Genomic DNA, 23,127 nt, shown 5'->3' with positions numbered 1-23,127 from the left:
CTCCTAATATCTTCAGATGTCGACCTGTTTTACTTTAGAATAGCACAGCTAACGAAGCTCCACTAATTCAGTGATAAACACATTTATTTTCCTATATCTTTTTTATAATAAAAAATGCACTTTATTTTTTCTGTTGACGAGACAGACAACGGCTGCTCCGTTTCACACACGGCAGAAAAATATGGACGACGCCCAGCTAGCTAACGTTACTAATTTGAGATTAATTTATTCCACCTTTGCACAAATCCACAACACTATAATGTATCTAGTTGATCATAACTGTCATAATACACACATTAAGGCCACAGCTTACCTTATAACTTTATTTCCCGGTGGTAGAAAAATGCTGTGGGAAAAGAGAGAACGCTGTTAGAGTAACGAACGTTAACTAAGAAAAGCATTAAGCAAAGCTAAAGTTCAATTTTGACGGTGTAGCTAACGTGAAGCCTCACAGTTAATAACTTAATATGGTACTACTACACTTATTAACACAACCAACGTCTGATCATTCAAATTTGCGCGCTCAAACCTAGACGCGAATCTGCTCCAGCTAAGTTACAAAAACATGAAACAGAACTTAACTAACGCTAATTTGGTTCATACTTTTAAATAACATGCAATTTCATATTAAAAACAGTCATCAAATTGACAAAGTAAAAATTAAACACTTACCGCACTGAATCCGTTGAGTGAGACCATGGAGGAGATCAGGCCAGGGAGCTCCGGGGGAGCTCAGATGACGCAGTTGCAGCGCGAAAATGACGGAATTCACAGTAGTTTCTTGTAAAAGCCCCGCGCCTGCATTATTTTCACAGTAAAAGTCTAAATACGGTATTATATTGTGAAATATCACAGTTAAAGCCTGTGAAGTGGTAATAATGTAATTACCTGTGAAATATTACAGTTATATATTGTGAAATCCTGGAAATATTTTACAGTGCAGTTTATGCTATTATAGTTGATCTATGGGGCTGAAGAGCATTAACACATCATTAGCAAATGTAGGCTACTAATTTCTGAGTTTTTTTTAATAATTACACTGGTTTAACAATAGATTTATTATATAAGCAATGATATTTCAAATAATGTCATTCTCAGCCTCATTCAGCATCATGTAAATGTATTTGGACTCTTGTTTATTTGGAGTATTTCATTCTTTCATCATGCTTATTGTTAGATCTTAAAGGGATAGTTCAGGATTTTAGACATGAATCTCTATAGCTTCCCCATAAGCAGTGTGGTGCATTGACCATGACTTACCCCCGACAGCGTCCTGTGAGCCGAGCTCCGGTCCAGTTTTGGTCAAGATGAAATTAGTCCGGCAAGTTTGCTGGGGTCACGGCAATAAAGCTTTTTTCTTCTCAAATCAATATGTGTTCAAAAGAGTGATATATTTGCGTCACTAAAACGTTGTCTATGGAGAGGTCAGACCTCGTAATGGCTTGGCACTATTTTCTCCCCTGTCATATCACTGCGCGCTGCCGCTACCTACAGCCAGCTGCGAGCTGCGCAGGCGCACACCACTTTTTCAGTTGTTCGGCAGTGTTTACAGCAGTGTTTACGTGCTCAGAACTTTCTAACTCCATCTGGCGTAACTCGTCATCTGTGTATTCAGGTTCGTAAAGATATCCTTTTGGCTGTGTGTCGAAGTCAATGTTGTCATCGTCGCTGCTGTAGTCAGACATGTTATCGTTCTCTTTACGAGCTGTAAACAAAGTGACACGTGCGCGGCTCCCAGCTGGCTGTAGGTAGCGGCAGCGCGCAGTGATATGACGGGGAAGAAAATAGTGCCAAGCCATTACGAGGTCTGACCTCTCCATAGACAGCGGTTTTGTGCTGCAAATATATCACTCTTTTGAACACATATTGATTTGAGAAGAAAAAAGCTTTATTGCCGTGACCCCAGCAAACTTGCCGGACTAATTTCATCTTGACCAAAACTGGACCGGAGCTTGGCTCACAGGACGCTGTCGGGGGTAAGTCATGGTCAATGCACCACACTGCTTATGGGGAAGCTATAGAAATTCATGTCTAAAATCCTGAACTATCCCTTTAATTATAGTTATTGTGTTTTTGTTAAATATTTTTATTCATGCACGTTGTTTTGTATTTTTTAAATGTAAGAACTTAAAAAACAATGCATTTTCTGTTTGTTTAATTAAAGATGTATATCAAAATGACCACAGCTGTATAACTGCATGCCGCAATAAACTTTTATTGCAATGCAACTGTAGTTCAGTGTGTCTCCACTAAACGGCAAACTGGTGTCCAGCATCAAATTCAGGTTTGTTTGTTTCAACCACAAGAGGTCACTGCAGGATTGAGTTGGTTTTCACTCACTGGTTAGTCTTTTTTTTTGCCAGTGATTAAACAGTTTATTCATGTTCCTTGTATAGTATCTTTTGTAATTCTGAGTGCTCAGATTAAATTGTGTATAAATTAAGCTGTGTTTTGTTTTCTCTGGTGAAACCTGAGACGGATAAATTGCTTTTTCCTGAATACTTGCATCTGCATCTTTAATTTGACCATCATTTATGGATCTTAGAAACTGATCCCTTGATAACTCCAATTCTGATGCATTATCACAACAATAATACACCAGATATTATAAATGTGAATCCCAAATGCAGATTAAGAACTCCAAGAATATCTACTACTGTAAATATAGGCCTACACACACACAAACAAACAAATATTATTTTAAGTATCTACTAGTTAACTATCAACTATTAAATATAAATGAATTATATATATATATATATATATATATATATATATATATAAATAAGTAGAAATTAATTTCTATTATAAATAATGATAAAGCAGTAGTTTTAGTATGCTGTATTGAAATCAGGATTTTGACCTTTTAGTATCTGTGTTTGAACTGCAGCAATGAAAATAATAATCACAATAATAAATAAGTTGCTTTATCATATTTTTTTTATATACATTCACATTTCAAAAAATGCGTAGAAAAAAAACCTCAAGAGACAAAAAGAAAGAAAAAGGCAGTGATGTACAAGAATGTTTCATCACAAGTGACTATTATCTTAAATATTCAGAGAGAGCCACAGAAGTATCACTTCATATGGGATCTGACAAAAATGTAAATTCTTTCATCAAAAAAGTAAATTCTTTCATTGGCTCGATTGAAAGTCTAGAAAGTCAAAATGTTTGACCGTAATGGGTGCTGGTTTTATTTGTTAGGATTTAAGTCTTCGTCGATGGACTGTATTGGGTCTAATTGGAGACTATTGGACAAGTTGACTGATTTGCAGGAGGAAACTGCGAGCTGCACTTCTGAGGAAAAAAGTTTTCCGCGGAGGAAACAAGCTTATCGTTTGTGGGGAGTAGGCTATCACCGACGATTGTTGTTGCTGAGAATGCATCGTAGGAGAGCTGCATGAGGAAGACGCCGCTGTTTCTTCACCCACGCACTGCACAAACGGTGGAACATTAAGGTAAAATATGTGACAACAAACTGACTTGGCAAACTTGCACGGCCATTTAAAAAAAGTTGTGAGCACACTTTAAAAAAGAGAGAATTGTTTGTTATGGTTTATCTTGTTCATGTATGCAATGTGTTACAATGCTTGTGTTTATGTACTAGGCCAAATGATGTAGACAAGCAGAAAGTGTTTATTGAAGCCTAAAAATAACTAACCTAACCTAAACTTAATAAAAAAAAATGTTGTTCGATATATGTTGCAAAAACTGAGAAAATCCAAGTTTGAAAAAGCATCACATCTTAGTCGTCATGAAATCAAAATTGACGTATTTTTGGCTTTTAGTATGAATATGTTAGTCTTAGCTACTGTTATCTATAAGCTATTCATAGCAGCGCCATCTTTGATTTTTAATGGGAATGAAAGCAAGGCTGTGAGTGACAGACATGCATCTCTTCAATGGGCTGTACTGTTATTTAATGCGTTTTTGGATTGTTCTGCTCATGAAACTTAAAAGACTTCACCAGGACATGATATGATTGACAGTAAAATATTAAAAGCAATTTACCCTGATATCATTAAACCATTACTTTATATTTATACACTCACCTAAAGGATTATTAGGAACACCATACTAATACTGTGTTTGACCCCCTTTCGCCTTCAGAACTGCCTTAATTCTACGTGGCATTGATTCAACAAGGTGCTGAAAGCATTCTTTAGAAATGTTGGCCCATATTGATAGGATAGTATCTTGCAGTTGATGGAGATTTGTGGGCTGCACATCCAGGGCACGAAGCTCCCGTTCCACCACATCCCAAAGATGCTCTATTGTGTTGAGATCTGGTGACTGTGGGGGCCATTTTAGTACAGTGAACTCATTGTCATGTTCAAGAAACCAATTTGAAATGATTCGAGCTTTGTGACATGGTGCATTATCCTGCTGGAAGTAGCCATCAGAGGATGGGTACATGGTGGTCATATAGGGATGGACATGGTCAGAAACAATGCTCAGGTAGGCCGTGGCATTTAAACGATGCCCAATTGGCACTAAGGGGCCTAAAGTGTGCCAAGAAAACATCCCCCACACCATTACACCACCACCTCCTCAACATCCGCCTCAAGGTTGTGCGTGTTGTGGCTTCACAAATGCTTTGCTGCATACCTCGGTTGTAACGAGTGGTTATTTCAGTCAAAGTTGCTCTTCTATCAGCTTGAATCAGTCGGCCCATTCTCCTCTGACCTCTAGCATCAACAAGGCATTTTCGCCCACAGGACTGCCGCGTACTGGATGTTTTTCCCTTTTCACACCATTCTTTGTAAACCCTAGAAATGGTTGTGTGTGAAAATCCCAGTAACTGAGCAGATTGTGAAATACTCAGACCGGCCCGTTTGGCACCAACAACCATGCCATGCTCAAAATTGCTTAAATCAACTTTCTTTCCCATTCTGACATTCAGTTTGGAGTTCAGGAGATTGTCTTGACCAGGACCACACCCCTAAATGCATTGAAGCAACTGCCATGTGATTGGATGATTAGATAATTGCATTAATGAGAAATTGAACAGGTGTTCCTAATAATCCTTTAGGTGAGTGTAATCTTTCCCTAGACCAAGGAATTGTACCTGTAGAGTTGAAAATAGCAAAAATTACACCAGTTTATAAAGAATATGACCATGCTATTTTTAACAATTATAGACCAATTTCTGTGTTACCAGCCCTGTCCAAAGTTCTTGAAGAACTTGACAAGTTATCTACTTGGTTCAAGTCCAACAAATTGTCACTCAACATAAAAAAAAAACCAAGTTATATATTGTTTGGTATTAAGTCTGACACATTTAAATCTTCAATGAAAATTCAAATATCTCCATTAACAATGTTAGATCTGCTCGTTTCCTCTGCGTTATACTGGATTACTCTTTATCTTGGAAACCTCATATTAGTGCCATAAGTACAAAAATAGCCAAAGTGGTCGGTATATGTTGTATTACTCAATGTTGTATCCATATATCAATTACTGTAATGTTGCTTGGGCTATTACCCACCCAACTAAACTGGAATCTATTTTTCGACTTCAGAAGCGAGCTTTAAGAATAATATTTTGTGTAAATCGTAGACACTCCTCCCAATCACTGTTTGCTCAGGCAAGTATTCTTAGTGTTTACCAAGTGAATCAGCTTCAAATTGCTTTATTCGTTTATAGCTCTATAAAAAAGTTATTTCCCCAGCACTTTTGTAATATTTTTATTTTTAATAATGAATTTCACCAGTATCCGACTCGTAGTAGTTGTCTTATTAGGCCTCCCTACTCTCGTACGACTCAAACACAGTTTAGTATATTATACAGAGGGTCAAAGGTATGGAACAGTCTTCCCACATCATTTATTGAGGTTTCTAAAGAACAGTTTAAACAGAGAGTAAAATTGTTGTTACTAAGTTGTTTGAATTTATGGGTTTGTGCTCTAAATCCAATTTTAAATTGTTTTATAATATGTTTTTCATTTGTTAAATATAATTGTTTCTATGGAGATTGCCACTAATTAAGCCCCTTGAGGGTTTTTCGGCAATTGTCCATCACATTCTTTTTGTGAAATGTATAACACTGTTTTTTATGTTTTTGTTGTGAAAATAAAATAAATAAATCAAATCAAACACTGGAAAAAATATATTTCCAAGAAATTTCAGTTGACAAAAACTCCTGACAAAATAAGCTGTAGAAAATTGGAAATTGACATGCAGCCAGGAATCATGTTTCCTGACATTTTTCTGAGCCTGATATCAACACCGGGGAAATAAAATAAAAACAAATAACCCAACGTTTTTTTACTGTGTAAGTAATCTAGGAGCTTTATATGTGACCCTGGATCACAAAACCAGTCACAAGTCGCACGGGTTTATTTGTGGCAATAGCCAACAATACATTTTATTGGTCAAAATTATTGATTTTTCTTTTATGCCAAAAATCATTAGGATATTAAGTAAAGATCATGTTCCATGAAGATATTTTGTACATTTCCTACCATAAATATATAAAACATTTATTTTTGTGAGTGAATGCAGCACAATCACGAACATAAATGGACAACTTTAAAGGAGATTTTCTCAATGTTTAGATTTTTTTGCACCCTCAGATTCCAGATTTTCAATAGTTGTATCTCGGCCAAATATTGTCCTATCCTAACAAACCATGCATCAATGGAAAACCTATTTATTCAGCTTTCAGATTATGCATAAATCTCAATTTCAAAAAATGTACCCATGTGACTGGTTTTGTGGTCCAGGGTCACATATAGTTTTTTACAGTGGATGGCATTGGAAACATGGCAAGTCCATCCCTCACAGCCTCACTTTCATGCGCTGCTCTGAATAAGGTCTATAGTGTGCTCCAAAACAATAGGCTCCTTTGAGATGCGCTCAGCCGAGGGCTGTTGGAGATATAGCAGCTGCAGTGAGAGGAGGAATGAAAATGTTTTCTGGGGCTTTCATCTAGATGTATGTTCTGCCTTGAGTTCAGTAAAGGTTCACAAAGTTACAAACGACTCATGTTATTCAATTATCTTACAAAAGGTAGGATGCTTGTTGTTTAATTCCATTCGAAAGACTTGTTTATCAATCACTTTTGCTTTAATACAGACATGTTTTTATATGTTTTTAGAAATATGAAAACAGTTACATATCCCATAGAGAGAACTGTCAGACAGATTAGGAATATTCACACATAATTTATACACATTAAAACATGATATCAGAGTTTTAAAATCAAACATTTTAAAACAGAACAATAGCCTACATCACAGTTGTTTAAACCAATGAGCATTAAGCTCTGTCATCAGCCAGTCATTTCCCATCATGCTTTTGATCAGTGCAGTCGTGGAGAAAAACTTCGCTCGACTGCAGAATCCGACACGGCCGCCTCGCTGTCGCAAGAGTTTTTTTTAGATAGCCTACATCAGCATGAGATAGAGCAAGGTGGACCGCACTCGGACACATTTCTAACCGGCATGCATCTCGCGGTGATCGGTTCTGGCAGATTTTGGGGGGTTAGTGCGCATGCACATGAAGGGGGGTGTGGGGAGTGGAGGAGAGAGAGAAATGAAGAGGGAAGTTAGCTAGAGGAGAGATGTCCTAGACAACAACAAAGACTAACGTTAAAAATTTATATTCTTGAGAATTCTGATATGGCCAACACACGACCATAGAGACGACATTCCGATGAACAAATAACAAAGAAGAAGGAAAAGGAGAAGGAACGCGCGAAGTCCCAAATTTACATCGGAAAAGCGTTCAAAAGGTGTCGAGAACTCCGCCGGCAGAAGGGCTTCCGATCCCACATTCAGGTGTCTCTGTTTTTGCTGAACAGGAGTGTAAATCCATTTTGGTTTTTCTAAATGGTTCATGACTGTTTCAGGAAGCACGGAAGGGAGGGGGAAGGGACGGGATGAGGAAGAGGAAGGGTCGAGCTAGCCTCCGTTTTGTTTGACAATACTTTGAACATCAACAAGAAGTGACGTCACCCAACATCGCTTAGAGCACCTTTAATTTAGCAGTTGATCACGTGACGCACTGAACGTTCTAATCGCACCGGTGTGATCGTACGCTTTAAAGGGTTAATTATCTAATGTAAAAAATATAATTTTTTGTCTTTTGGAAGCTGCATTCAAATCCATTTCCCCCCTCGGTTTAAATGGGCATGGCGCCTCTGCTATTTGTATTTTAAACCATGAAACATGGTTCCAAATCGCTGCGGCTGGTGGAGTTTCCTGTTATTGTCAATGAGGGGCTAATTCAACATCAAGAGGAAAACCAGTGCGCGGTCATGAAACTCGGGTGTGCAGTTATACAAACGACAGATCTGTCTCTGCTAAATCCAAGTTATCTGCCCAATGAGTGTGCGCATTCATGTGGAGGCGGAAAGAGGAAATGGACACTGTTTACAAGAATTTCAATATGGACGATTATGTGAAGAGCAGAGAAGAAAGAAAGCAATCCAGATTGCCAAACATCTGGCTGCTCTTAGTTAAGGTAGTTTCCATCTGACACAGAGGGACAGCAACAGCTGTGAGGTCTTGCAATCCATTCCAGAGCAAGACAGATCAAATAATATCAGTGAGCTTAACGTGGAGCGAGATCAACTGCGGATGGAAAGGGCTCTAGGGCTTCAATGGTGAGTGCAGACAGACACTCTGTACTCTGTAAAGGGCAAATCATAGTAGACGTGCCCGTGGGATTTTGTCAGTGATCGGCTCAGTCTATGATCCTTTCAAGATCCAGTCAAGCTCATTTTACAGGAATCATGCAGGACAATTTATAGCTGGAATGATGAGATTCCTCCAGTTCTTGACCAACAATAATTGAATGGGTTACTGGCCTGGATCAGATTAATGCATTTACAGTTGACTAATGTTTGAAGCCACATGGTTTTGGCGCAACTGCACAATTTTTGTTGTTACAAATATAACTACCTATTGTTTTATTTTTGTTCGGTTATTGTTGAAGTCCACTTCCCCATATTTCTCTTTCTGACAGACGGACAGCGTGGCTCGGCTCGGCGGATGGACATGAGGTCTCTGCTGACACTGTCAGGTAAAAACACAAGAGTTTATGCAGCATCATCTTATTGTCTGATTCTGTGTAATGGGTTTCTGATTCTGTTGATATTTGCTACAGTCATGTTGAATTTTAAAGGGGTCATATAATGCCATTTTTGTACAATCTAATATGATTCTTTAGGGTCTAAATTAAAAGTTTGTAATATACTTTAATTAAAAATTCTCATTAGTATTGTAAGAAAGCACTAATTTTACCTGGTCAAAAACAGCTGTTTTCAGCACGCCGTTTAAGTGCATGTGTCTTTAAATGATAATGAGCTTTGCTCACCCCGCCCCTCTGTTCTGTGCGTACACCGTTTGAAATAATAACACAATAACCATAATGCGTTGTTCATTATAAACGTGGGATTATGAATTATATTGAGAACGTCGTACATAGAAAACATGCTGTAATGTACCCTGAGTGTAAACAGTGTAAACATTCATCGTGAAGCGTGCAGCAAGGTTTGCAAATTTGCAAAGATTAATATAAATATTATTATAAAGGTTAATAAAACATTACACTCACTTCTTCTGGAGGTTCAGCAGGAACACGTTGGTACCGATCCGTTTTTTCTCGTTTGTAAAGCTGTCTGGTGTGAAATGATTGCAATCGTGGGGAATCCCCGTGAGGGAATCCCCGCGTTAATCCTTTGGGCATATCCCTTCAAAAACAAAACTCAGCCACTGCTCATTTACATCAAAATGACTGCTGTGTTCCTTATTACACCGAAGAACACCACAATCGCAGACGCCATTCTGCTCATAGACAGCACTCCAGTGAGGGTATCAACAATGACGTGCGGGCTATGATTGACAGCTCGCTCACGAGCAAGGGCGGGTCTGTGTTGAAACGCGTTGCTGTTAATCACTAATCGTGGGAGGGGCGTCGATTTTGTGACGTCACAAAATCGAACGGCTTGATTTCAGAGAGGGTCAAACATATAAGGAGATTTTAAAAAAACCACTGGATGGATTTTTATAATTTTATGATGGTTGTGTACAGGCACTGATAACACACATTTCAGTACAATCAACTTGTAAAAGTGCATGTACCATTATATGACCCCTTTAAATCAAACCAACCAGTTTGCAGTTTTCATGCAACAGAAGAGGCAAATGGTTTAATAAGCTTTGTTTGTCTGGTTAATTGACATTAAATGATGATAAATGTTGAAAATTTCCCCCCAAAATTATCCACTTTTATTGCAGATTTCACAGAAATATTAATTATATTACTAATATGATCATTTTGTTACACAGATTTGCATTTCACTGCCATTTTTTTCATGATTCACCCAAAACTGACTGGGTGCCGCCGTCTCATTTCAATGTCAATGAAGCTGCAAATTAAAATGAAAGATGTAGTTTCTTAGTGCAGAAATAATCAGATTTATCTTTTTATGTCACAGTGTTGTTGGCTCTCATAAGAGAAGACAAGGGACAAAAACCAGAAGGTAAATACACACATTTTCATTGTGCACAAGATCAGAGGAGCTAAAAAAAAGAGATACTATCAAATCTATTATAAAGCACAGCATTAAGAAAAAACCAATGCAGATCTGCAGAACTTTGGTGCAGGAAACCTCATCATTTCACCCAACCAGCATATTGATGTTTCTAGTGTCAGTAAGTACCTCACTGAGGGTCATTTATAATGAACCTCCAACCTTGTCCAAAGTAATTCCTGTCGTTCTTAAATTTCTTAAACAATCATGTATGAAGAACATCATGTTCATATTCCAGGATGACAATATCCAGATTCATCAGGCTCAGATTGTGAAAGAATGGTTGTGAGGAGCTTGAAGAATCATTTTCTCACATGAATCGGCACCTCTGAGTCCAGACCAAAAATGTATTTACATCTCGATTGAAAAAAAAGTTGTGGTGTTATTTCAATCAAGAGGTCATCAAGATCTTGTGTTGTCAATGCAAGAGTCCAGCACTCTGTAAAGTCTCCTCCAGCACATCCCAAACACTTTCAATGAATTTAAGCTCTGGATTCATGAGAGAAAATGATTTTCACAACCATTCTTTCACAATCTGAGCCTGATGAATCTGGACATTGTCATCCTGGAATATGAACATGATGTTCTTCCTACATGATTATTTCAGAAATGAAAAGCTACACACTCCATCAGTTAGAGTTAGAAGAACTGTTGCCAAATATATAACATGTTAGAAACATAATATTCACTGCAATAATGATCCAATCATAGACTTATAAGCTTTTGCACATTTAAATCCAAACAGTGACTTTTTTTGACGGGCAGTGCATTTTACAATAGTAAAGTAGTCAGACAACCTGGCATTACAGAAGACGTGTCTCTTATGTGTCTGTATTCTTTCTCTCAGTGTTTCTCCTGCCGTGGTTCCCAGATGTGTTTGCTGGAGATGACATCACTCTGATCTGTAAAGGAGGGGGTGAACTGATAAAATGGTTCATTGATGGAGATCCACAATCACATCAGGGTTTTTCAATGCTTCTTACAGCAGTGACATCAAAAGACAACGGGATATACGAATGTGAGCGGGACGGATCGAAGAGCGACCAGTACACACTCACTGTCGAAGGTATGAACACCATCCTAAATAACTCTAAACGTTCCCTCATGATCATCTGTTCCTCCTGCTGTTCCTCATCATCTCTCTCTCTCTCTCTCTCTCAGAGCTGGAGCCTCACGCTCAGCTCTCTCCATCTATAGGTGGCGCTGTGATGTCCAAAGGTGGTGGAAGAAACCTGATGCTGCATGTGGACGATGATGCGCATGGCTGGGAGTGTTTTGTGTTGCGGGGAGAGAGTGGCTTCAGGCTAAAACCCGATGTTCTTAATAACAAGATGGCTGTTATATATGCACAAATGAAAGAAGCAAAAAGAGCCACTTTCTGGTGCCAGAACGGTACACGACGAAGCAATGCTGTGACGCTGAAAATGACAGGTGACTCCTTACTCATTTCCCTGATGTATTTCAGATCCCCTGTGTAGTTAAAGGGAAATACAAAAATACTAATTCTGTCATTATTTACTCGCTTTTATATAGTTCCATGATTTGTAGATTATCTGCGTCCATGCAATTAAACTCAATTTAAAAACAACACTGGATCTCACTGACTTTCCTAGAATTTTTTTTTCTGACCACAAGCTAGTTCCCATCAGTCGTACATGCTCTTGAACATGTTAAGCAAGTGATGTTAGAGTATATTGAATTTTCACAATAATTAAATCTGAATGTAATAGTCAAGTAATAGACCATGTTCTCTAGTTTAGAGTAAGGATTAATGGACTCCTTGAATCAGGTCCTCCTCAAAAATTACAGACGATATCCTCTAAATCTCAATGGCTTCCATAAAGAGCCATGGGACTAAACTGGAGAGCAAATGGAAACTGATTCTCAGATGTTGAGGAAAAGACACCTCACATCTGTCAACTCTATTAGTTACAGGGCGAATCTCAACAATAGCTCAAACTGTGCTCAGACTTCTCAAAACATCAAAGTCTATAAAAGTCAGATCTCAGTATAAAGTCTAACACTTCTCCAAGATCAGGGTTTATCCGTCTATCCTCCTACTGTATAGCAACTATTTACTCATTTGCATCACAAAGACAAAGTTGATCAATATAGATTCACATGTAGTCGAAGGAAATCCACGCGTAGCGGCAAAACAGCCTTCTTCAGGATATGCTTTCCAAACAAAGTCAAGGTCAAGTCATCTTCATTTATATAGCGCTTTTAACAACGTAGATTGTTTCAAAGCAGCTTCACAGAGATAAGCGTATAATTTAAGGTAACAGAGATTGTTTTGGCTTTATAGCAGAGTTAAGTTATTTTCCATCTAAAGTTAGTTTTGATTGATTTGCTTCCGTCGCAACGATCATTTGTTATTAAATTAGGGGCCGCTAAGACGACACCATTCCCTCTACACAGACTTTAAACGCGAACCTGTGAGAAACGCTGATGGCGTTCACATGCGCATTTAGAATGGGTTCTATAGTTATGTGCGTTTGAAAATACGCAGGTTTGGAATTCCCTACAAGCCAAGCCTAAACAAAGTACTTGTCTTTCCTTATAAATTTTGATAAAGAATTTTATTTTATTTTGTTGCTTTGGGGTAGGAACGCGAAACGAATTTCCCGACAACGCCTTATCTGTAGAGTGGTAGAGGGATCCTCCATAGGGAGAGACTAGTTGGCACTTCAGCACTGCGTTGTCATCGGTCCAGGCGAAGGTCCTTCGTCAGATCTGGATACGGCCTGGATCCGGCAGGCTGCAGGAAAACCTCGGGATAAACACAGACACTAAAATTAGCGTAGATGCCATTCTTCTCATGATGTAACGAGTACATCAGGATTTATGGGAAGTGTTCCCGGTTCCGGCTGACCTAATCTATGCAGCCTAACATTAAATTATAGAAGTCTATAATGTATTATGTGAATGCTAGGTCAAAGAGATGTGTCTTTAATCTGGCTTTGAACTGACAGAGTGTGTCTGCTTCCCGGACAATGGTAGGAAGACTGTTCCAGAGTTTTGGTGCTAAATAGGAGAAGGATCTACCGCCAGCAGTCGATTTTGATATTCTAGGTATTATCAACTGGCCGGAATTTTGAGATCGCAATAGACGTGACGGACTATAATGCGTTAAGAGCTCGCTCAAGTAGTGCGGAGCTAAACCATTTAGTGCTTTGTAAGTAATCAGCAATATTTTAAAATTTATGCGATGTTTAATAGGGAGCCAATGCAGTTTTGACAGAACCGGGCTAATATGGTCATACTTCCTGGTTCTGGTAAGAACTCGAGCTGCTGCGTTTTGAACCAGCTGTAGTTTGTTTATTAAACGTGCAGGGCAACCACCCAGTAGAGCATTGCAATAATCTAGCCTTGAGGTCATGAACGCATGAACTAATTGTTCCGCATTTGTCAATGAGAGCATATGGCGTAATTTAGATATATTTTTAAGATGGAAAAATGCAGTTTTACAGATACTAGACACGTGACTTTCAAATGAAAGATTGGTATCAAAGAGCACACCCAGGTTCCTAACCGACGACGAAGACTTAACAGAGCAGCCATCAAGTGTTAGACAGTATTCTAGGTTATTACGTGAGGAAGTTTTTTGTCCAATAATTAGAAACTCTGTTTTTTCTGAATTTAGAAGTAGGAAATTACGAGTCATCCAATTTTTTATATCTGCTATGCATTCCGTTAATTTTATGAATTGATAAGTTTCGTTAGGTTTTGAAGAAATATACAGCTGAGTATCATCAGCATAACAGTGAAAGCTAATGCCATGTTTCCTAATGATATCTCCTAAGGGTAGCATGTACAGAGTGAACAGCAACGGTCCTAGTACTGAGCCTTGTGGTACGCCATACTGAACTTGTGATCGATGAGACATCTCATCATTTACTGCTACAAACTGATAACGGTCAGATAAGTATGATTTAAACCATGCTAGTGCAATTCCCGTAATGCCAACATAATGTTCTAATCTATTTAAAAGAACGTTGTGGTCAATGGTGTCAAACGCAGCACTAAGATCGAGTAACACTAATAGCGAGATACAACCACGATCGGATGATAAGAGCAAATCATTTGTGACTCTAATGAGAGCTGTCTCGGTACTATGGTACGGTCTAAATCCGGACTGGAAATCCTCGCAGATATCATTTCTTTCAAGAAAGGAACACAGTTGTGAGGATACTGCCTTTTCTAATATCTTTGACAGAAAAGGTAGATTCGAGATCGGCCTGTAATTGACTAATTCTGTAGGATCAAGTTGCGTTTTTTTAACAAGCGGTTTAATCATAGCCAGCTTAAAGTTTTTTGGTACGTATCCTAGAGACAAAGATGAATTAATGATATTAAGAAGAGGATCTAGGACCTCTGGAAGCATCTCTTTCAGTAGCTTAGTTGGTATAGGGTCTAACATACATGTTGTCGATTTAGATGATTTAATGAGTTTAGTAAATTCTTCCTCTCCTATAGCAACGAATGAATAAAAATTTTCCTCAGGGAGGCTACAATGCACTGCCTGATGCGATACTGTAGTAGACGGTTGCATAGTTATAATTTTGTCCCTGATATTATCAATCTTATAAGTGAAGAAGTTCATAAAATCATTACTGCTGTGTTGCTTGGAAACTTCTGGGCTTGAAGCTTTATTTTTCGTTAGTTTAGCCACCGTTTCAAATAAATACCTAGGATTATGTTTATTTTCTTCTAATAGGGTTGAAAAATAAGCAGATCTAGCAGCTTTTAAAGCCTCTCTGTAAGCAATCGAGCTCTCCTTCCATGAAATGCGAAATACCTCTAGTTTTGTTTTCTTCCAGTTGCGCTCCATTTTTCTGGCTGCTCTCTTAAGGGCCCGAGTGTGCTCGTTGTACCACGGCGTTGGACTATTTTCTTTAATCTTCTTTAAGCGCAACGGAGCAACTGTGTCTAAAGTGCTGGAAAAGAGAGAGTTAAAAGTTTCTGTTGCAATATCGAGTTCTTCTAAGCTATCTGGGATGCTGAGATGATGAAACTGATCAGGAAGATCATTAATAAAGCAATCTTTAGTAGCAGAAGTAATAGGTCTAACATATTTGAAACACGGAGTCGGCTTTGCAGCCTTGGCTAAATGAAGTTTACACGAGACTAGATAATGATCTGAGATGTCATCGCTCTGCTGCAGAATTTCAACGGCATCCACATCTATTCCATGTGATAATATTAGATCTAGAGTATGATTACGACGATGAGTAGGTCCTGACACGTGTTGTCTAACTCCAATTGAATTTACAATGTCTTTAAATGCCAATCCCAATGCATCTTTTTCATTATCGATGTGTATATTAAAATCACCAACAATTAGTACTTTATCTGCAGTCAATATTAATTCTGATAGAAAGTCCGCAAATTCTTTGATAAAGTCTGTATGGTGCCCTGGTGGCCTGTATACAGTACCCAGCACAAATCTCAAACGTGATTTATCGTTTACACTATATATTTTTACATTAAGCACCAATGCTTCAAAAGAATTATATTTGAAACTTGATTTCTTAGTGGTTTTGAAACTATTACTATAAATTACAGCAACACCACCCCCTTTGCGTTTCAGACGAGGCTCATGTTTATAACAGTAATCTTGCGGGGTTGATTCATTTAAAGTAATGTAATCGTTTGGTTTTAGCCAGGTTTCTGTCAAACACAGCACATCTAGGTTATTATCTGAAATCATATCGTTAACAACGAGTGCTTTTGAAGTAAGCGATCGAATATTCAGCAACCCAAGCTTTAGCATTTGCTCATCTGTATTATAGCTGTTTTTTATTTGTTGAACATCAATTAAATTTTTAACCTTAGATGGGTTAAAACTTTTTTTGGATTTCCAAATTCGGGGAACAGACACAGTCTCTATATGATGATAGCTAGGTGAAAGAGGCTCTATGTGATAGGATTTATCTGACCTGGGTGACGCGAGGCCGCTAGCAGACGGTCAGTTTAGCCAGTCTGTCTGCTTCCTGACCTGAGCCCCAGATTGTCATGTTTGAGCTCTAAGACTATGAGCCATATTACTAGAGAGAAGAGCAGCACCATCCCAGGAGGGATGAATACCATCTCTTTTCAACAGGTCAGGTTTGCCCCAAAAACTTTTCCAATTGTCTATGAATTCTATATTATGTTGCGGACACCACCGAGACAGCCAACCGTTAAGCGAACACAATCTACTAACTATCTCATCGCTCCTGCGAACAGGAAGAGGGCCAGAGCAAATTACAGTCCTTGACATCGTACTTGCAAGTTCACACACCTCTTTAATATTAATTTTGGTGATCTCCGACTGGCGGAGTCGAACATCATTAGTGCCGACATGAATAATGATCTTAGAGAATTTACGATTAGCATTAGCCAGCACTTTTAAATTTGCTTTGATGTCAGGCGCTCTGGCTCCCGGCAAACATGTGACTATGGTGGTTGGTGTCTCTATTTTCACGTTCCGTGTAATAGAATCGCCAAAAACTAGGGCACAATCATTCTCAGTGGGTGTTTCACTGAGCGGGGCAAATCGATTTGTTATGGTAATCGGAACGGAAGAGTGGTTTTTAGATCCGCAACTAGAGCGATCCCTCACTGTCACCCATTTGCCCGGCTGCAAAGGCTCTACTTCAGCCGGAACCACGCCATGTAAAGTGTTCACTATTCTATGCGCATCCAAAACATCTAAAGCACTAGCACTCTTACTATCCTCAATTAAAGTTTGGATGCGTGTTTCTAATTCTGAAATCTTCTCTGTCAACCTAACTGTCTCCTTACATTTATCACATATAAATCCTATATTGTCGACAGAGAAGGCTATACTAAACGTGACATGAAGTGCAAGTGACAATAACAGGACAAGACATTACTCACCGTGTTTGTTGACTGATTCTTACTCACCTGAGCTTTTTATGAACTCAAAGGCGCGGACGCGCGAGAGAAAAATAAATAAATAAAATAGCTGAGCGCACGGGTGGCGCGTTAACAGGCTAGCGAATTACTAGCGTTTTGTGCTAGTAGTACTAATAACAAAAGCTAGCGATGTCAGGTTAATCTGAGATGTTGGGTAAAATGTAGTAATATAAACAACTAGGAATGGTAGTAAAATGATGGTTCAAAACAAAGAAATATAAGGCTAAGACGGAGCTTACCGCACCGAAGCACACAAACACACTCACAGCAGGCAGCGAGGCAGACAGGAGCAATCGATCAGCGATCAAAACAATTTCCTCTTTTATAGGTGCTAATTAGAAACACCTGAATGACAAAATACATGCACATACAGAGAAGGTCCACTAGGTGGTTACATTGTAAATAGAATAAAAAAAACACATATATATTATGCACATATATACACATACACATATACATTCATATACATAAAAAAAAAGAAAGAAAAAAAAGAAAGAAAAAAAGTCTATACACAGAAAGCATTTATCACAAAAAAGGACTGAAATCTATTTCTTCATTCAACCCAGGGTGCACTGTGGCCTGTAGCTCATATATATAGAATGTTTCTCTCTGTAAAAGTCATTTTAATCGGTCACCACCCCGAATACTCTTTTTGATCGTTTCTAAACCCTCAACCATTAGGCCTTCTGGATTACTATTGTGTACATTTTGAAAGTGTTGTGCCATAGGGTAATCTAAATGAGCTTTTCTAATGGCATTTTTATGCTCCGATACTCTCTTTGAGACACCTCTTGGTCCGGCCTACATAAAAACATCCACATTAGCAAGATAACCTGTATACCACAAAAGTAGTTTTGCAATTAATGAATGCCTTTATGTTGTACATCTTATCTGTCTTGAAATGACAGAATTCTTTGCATTCTTTAATACTAGAACAATGGTTACAAGACCCACATTTGTAAGTACCTTTTAACTGTCTGTTAAGCCAAGTAGTCTGTTTTTTGGCAGGAAGATGACTAGATACTAGCCTATCTCGTAGTGTTGGAGCCCTCTTGAAACTAATTTTTGGAGATGCAGAAAACACTTCTCTAAGAACAGGATCACTCTTGATAAGATTCCAATTTGAGTGTATAATCCTTTTTATGGGATTGGCCAAAGAGCTATATTCTGTCACAAAATAGGCCTGATTTTGTAAACAGGATCGTTTTGTCTTCTTCTGGAATAGCTCTGATCTAGGAATAGACTGAGCTTTCTTATAAGCATTTTGTACAATTTCTGTGTGCAGAAATTCGACTACATGTGATTGAATTCCCGACCCCAAAGAGCACCTTCAAAAACACTTTTTTGAACTCCTTGAGCACCCTGGACACTTTTTTTCTTTCCAATATAGATTCAATTCCAAAAATTCCAATATACATTTTGAATCCCTTTTTCTTAAACAGCCAATAGCCTGTAGTTTATGTCAGTAACACCATACTTTAAATGAAGCATCAGGTTCGTGCAGCAGTAGATGATGGATGTCTGACCTGTGTCTCTGTGTGTCTGTGTGTCTCAGAGCTCAGGGTGATGTTGGACCCTCCAGCCGCTCCTGCATGGTTGGGGGAGAGCGTGGCTCTCAGGTGTGCAGTCTGGGGTGGGAAAGCAGAAAAGGCTACATTCTATAAGGATAATAAGGCAATCCCAGACACAACAGAAGACACATACATCATCACCAACGCCACACAAGCTGATGCCGGGCAGTACAAATGTCACGCCACCTACAGGTACAGCCACATCAGTGCAGACGCTGCCTGGCAGGAAGGAGATTCTGATGCCCAGGAGTTAAAAGTTATAGGTAAACATTACAATAACTGCCTCACCTCTCCCCTTCATTTATACACAACCACTACTAGATAGTACTAGAACTAGAAAGTATTTTTTGGACAGGGTACCATGGCATTCCTGAATACTGTATATGTAAGAGTGCCATGTGATAGTATATAATAATAATTATAATAAAAAGGATTACATTAATAATAATAACAATAATACTAATATAAATAAAAATATATATATTTAAGCAATATTTATATATAATAATACTTTACACTAAGTTTGCAGTACAAATGAGATATGTATGAATATATCAGTTATATATAAATTATTATAAAACATTACTAGTAATAATAATTGTAATGATTAGAAAAAAAAGCAAGCATACCGCTTCACCAGTAGCCTATAGTCTGATTCATGAACAAATTACTCTCTTGAATTTATTTTGTGCAAGAAGTTTTTTTTAAATGACATATTATTCCCTCCGGTCCGCTAATGTTATTTCGTCAACACTTCGTGGCCTATGCACACTAGCTTGCTTGATTTACGTTAGTTACGCGCATTTACGCGTTACGTTGCGTGAGGTACTTTGTGTTGTACGTTGCCATGTTCCCGCGCGCAAAACGGTAACAATGTATCTTACAAGTGTAACATGATGTAACCTTGCTCTCACTTGAAATGTGTCCCCAAATTAAGTCCTTGAATTTGAGGCTATTGGACCTGGAAAGTCCTTGAAAGGTCCTTGAATTTGAAGTTAACCAAAGTGTGGGAACCCTGCACTGAATCTGTCAGAGCGGTTTCATTTATACCTTTGTCAGATGCTTTTATCCTTATCAGGATACGCATTCACTGGGAGTTTCTCCATGACCTTAGCTAACGTTAAGTCTCTATCCTACGAGCTGAGTTACAGGAACAACCACTGAATCAATTCTTTTGCAAGTCATATCTGTGTGTGGTTCAGGTGGGCCTCCTGCTGCTACTGTGGATTCAACGTCTCCTAAGAATCTGGAGTGTTTCTGCAAAGACTGTCCTGACGACTGCACGTCCAGTTACTGGTATCACACACTCTTTAATGACTCATTTGCATGCCGAAGACTGCCTAAAAATACAGACATTATTACCGTGGAGGAAGGAGGACTGTACAGCTGCCGGAGGGTGTGTGAGAAAGGTTTCTCCCGTTTCAGCAACGTTTACAGCTACACAGGTACCTAAACACACACACACACATGCTACTCATGTCCATAAGCCAGTGTTATTTTAGTATAATTAATATTCTGTTATAGTTTTTATTCATATTTTGAATTAGTTTTGTTTTATATTATCATTTCAATTTTAAAGTTTTAGTAATTTTGTTTTGTGTTTTTTTTATTATTTTTTTTTAAGTAATTTTAGTGCTTCAACTGAAACTTAATGAACATTTGAAATGTTGCTTTGGCATAATTGGCAACTAATTGAAATAAAATAAGTTCAATCTCAGCTACTTAATTTCAGCTTTTACTTAATTTCAAGTTTTAGTTAAACGATAATAACCTGCCAAAAAAAACATTTGTTATTGTAAGCTGAGAGACGAGTCTAATTCATTTTCTGTGGTAATCAACAGCAGAAACGGTTCACAAAGTATCGGCTACACCCAGTTTCAGGGCAAAAAACACATGCACGCAGAACTGTATGAACACTTTCATTGTCCGTGCATTTTAATGTTGACATTACTCATAATGAACTACAGTCACTTCCAATTCTTACTTCACCACTTCTCATTATTTTTAGTATTAAAAAATGCATTCTCCTTCTTTCTCATAGCACAACCAGAGCCTGTAAATGTGCTGGCCATCATTATGGCTGTGATTCTGATGGTTCTCGGGGTGTTGATCGTGGTGCTGATCGTGCTGAAGTGCAGAAAACGTGGAGGATTCAGTTTTCAGGTGATGGACAGGTGGACAGGTGGAGACTTTGATCAAATCCAATTCACCAATTTACCACATGCTAGCCGAGGACAAGGACAAGGCTGAGGTGGGTTACGAGGCAGGAGGCGGTGTACCACACAATGGGACCTGGAGATTAATGATGGGTTGGTCATGAACGGTCATTTTGAACGTTTTGACTCAGGAACAGAGAGTTGTCTCAGAGAGTTATTTGTTCATTTTGTGTTTACCGTGCATGCGCTGTACTGGAAACAGAAATTATTAGTTCACTTCGAGTCTTCGGGTTCGAGTTAGGTTTGTTTGTTCACATTATGTCACGTGATGAACGAACGACTCGAACCTGAAGACTCGGAAGATGAACAAATCAATTCTGTATCCGGTATTACAGACTGCAAAGCTCAGTTTATGGGGATGTCATGTCATGAACAAACGGCTCAGATCGGGAGGTGAGGTAAACTAACAGACTGCATGGCCTGAAGACCCAGATAAGCAATGAATTAATCATTTCTGTTTCTCATAATTTGGCCTTGGCCTTGCATTGCAATTTTTTTCTTATTTTAAATGTGATCAACATTTGATGTGTTTGGAGAATTTGGCTATTAACATGTAACATTTTAATTATATTCTGCTATTTCTGCTGAAATTAACGAAATGACTTGAAAAAAGATTTGTTCATTTTGAAGCGCCTACTACGATCACATAATCCGATGGGTCACAGAATTTGGTGTAACACTGTAAAACAGGAGAAGAAACAAACAAGCAAATAAAAAGGATGAAAGAACTTGGAAGAAAAAGCACCACATTATGATTTACCAATGATCAATTCTCATTTTGACTTCCGATATAAATTCTCAAATTCTCAAGTCTTTTCCACCAATGTTCCCTATATACTGTCTAACCCTAATCCAACCCTACCAGTAACCTAAGGGGAAACCGATCATCTCTCTTTACTACTAGTTATAGCATAAACATGAATGAACATCAGAAGGTATGTTGAAAGATACAGCACAACTTGCCGAAATGTGTCATGTAATCATTTCCAAGCATGAAAGGATCTCAATAAAACAGCTTGTAATATGTCAAGTAACGTTATATTTAGCCGGGAAAAGCCATTCAGTGTCCGTAGCTCGACAAATAAACAATATAAAGGAGCATTTTGCTAAATATATGCAATATATTTCATATTCATTTTTACTCAACCTCTTCTTCAATATTTAATGTTTGAATAAATTAAGTTATAATAGCCTCCGTTTAATCGTTTATATTTTTTAAAAAACTCTCCAAATTCTCACATCATTTACATTTACAAATACAGTGCATGGACCTCCAAAGTCGACTCCTCAAAAACCACACAAAGTGAACACTACGGTAATCCAAATGACCCAAGCTGACGAATCATTGTCTTTGAAGATAAATAAAAGGTGTGTGAGAGAAAAATATGATTATTTTAAACTACTATTTTCACTATATTTTTCTTTCATCCCTTCCGGCCAACGGTCACACTCGGGTTCACGCTTGAGGTAACCTCAGCACATTATGAAACTGCAGCGCATTGAACGGCATAAATCATGAGCGAATTTTCATTTCATCCCTTTAATATAATGAAGATTACGACTATAATATCAAATTGCTAATGTAAATCACCTTTGGGATACGTGGAGATGCTCAGGAGAGTGAACGCCACTTTTAGAAAGGGACTTTGATGTATTTGCATTTGCACTGTTTATTCATGTTTAATAACTTGTTCAGACTATTAAAAAGCAAAGCATTTTCGGCTTGTTTAATTGAATATGTATATAAAATGTATCATCAAAATTATAACTGTTTGCAGCAATAAACTTTTATTGCAATGCAACTGTAGTTCAGTGATTCTCCACTAAAAGGCAAACTGGTGCCCAGCATCAAGAGGTCACTGCAGGATTGAGTTGGT

General features: G+C 38.2%; 1 protein-coding gene across 5 annotated transcripts; it reads left to right on the top strand.

Annotated features, from left to right (window-relative positions):
• Positions 1 to 3,274: 3,274 nt before the first annotated feature.
• LOC307153364 (uncharacterized protein) lies at positions 3,275 to 23,052 on the top strand. 5 transcript variants are annotated; one of them, XM_079862787.1, is made up of 9 exons: positions 3,344 to 3,461; positions 8,973 to 9,029; positions 10,447 to 10,491; positions 10,595 to 10,663; positions 11,390 to 11,608; positions 11,704 to 11,973; positions 19,019 to 19,297; positions 20,237 to 20,479; positions 21,076 to 23,052. In XM_079862787.1, the coding sequence occupies exons 2-9, from the start codon at positions 8,999 to 9,001 to the stop codon at positions 21,282 to 21,284; spliced, it is 1,365 nt and encodes a 454-aa protein (XP_079718913.1). In that variant the 5' UTR covers positions 3,344 to 3,461; positions 8,973 to 8,998; the 3' UTR covers positions 21,285 to 23,052. The 5 variants fall into 5 exon arrangements, with proteins under 5 accessions (XP_079718915.1, XP_079718913.1, XP_079718912.1 ...); XM_079862786.1 differs by lacking the exon at positions 3,344 to 3,461 and adding an exon at positions 6,939 to 7,013; XM_079862788.1 differs by lacking the exon at positions 3,344 to 3,461 and adding an exon at positions 8,130 to 8,610.
• The last annotated feature ends 75 nt before the right edge of the window (positions 23,053 to 23,127 follow it).

This window comes from Squalius cephalus (genome assembly GCF_949319135.1).
Source record: "Squalius cephalus genome assembly, chromosome: 25".
Lineage (NCBI taxonomy): Eukaryota > Metazoa > Chordata > Actinopteri > Cypriniformes > Leuciscidae > Squalius > Squalius cephalus.
This window is presented reverse-complemented; position numbering and strand designations above follow the sequence as displayed.

Excerpts from the sequence above, each read along its gene's own strand:
- LOC307153364 (XM_079862786.1), top strand. The coding sequence starts at position 6,941 with ATGTTCTGCCTTGAGTTCAGTAAAGGTTCACAAAGTTACAAACGACTC. Across the intron at positions 11,609-11,703 it reads GTACACACTCACTGTCGAAG|AGCTGGAGCCTCACGCTCAG; the intron begins GTATGAACACCA and ends TCTCTCTCTCAG. Across the intron at positions 11,974-19,018 it reads TGTGACGCTGAAAATGACAG|AGCTCAGGGTGATGTTGGAC; the intron begins GTGACTCCTTAC and ends TGTGTGTCTCAG.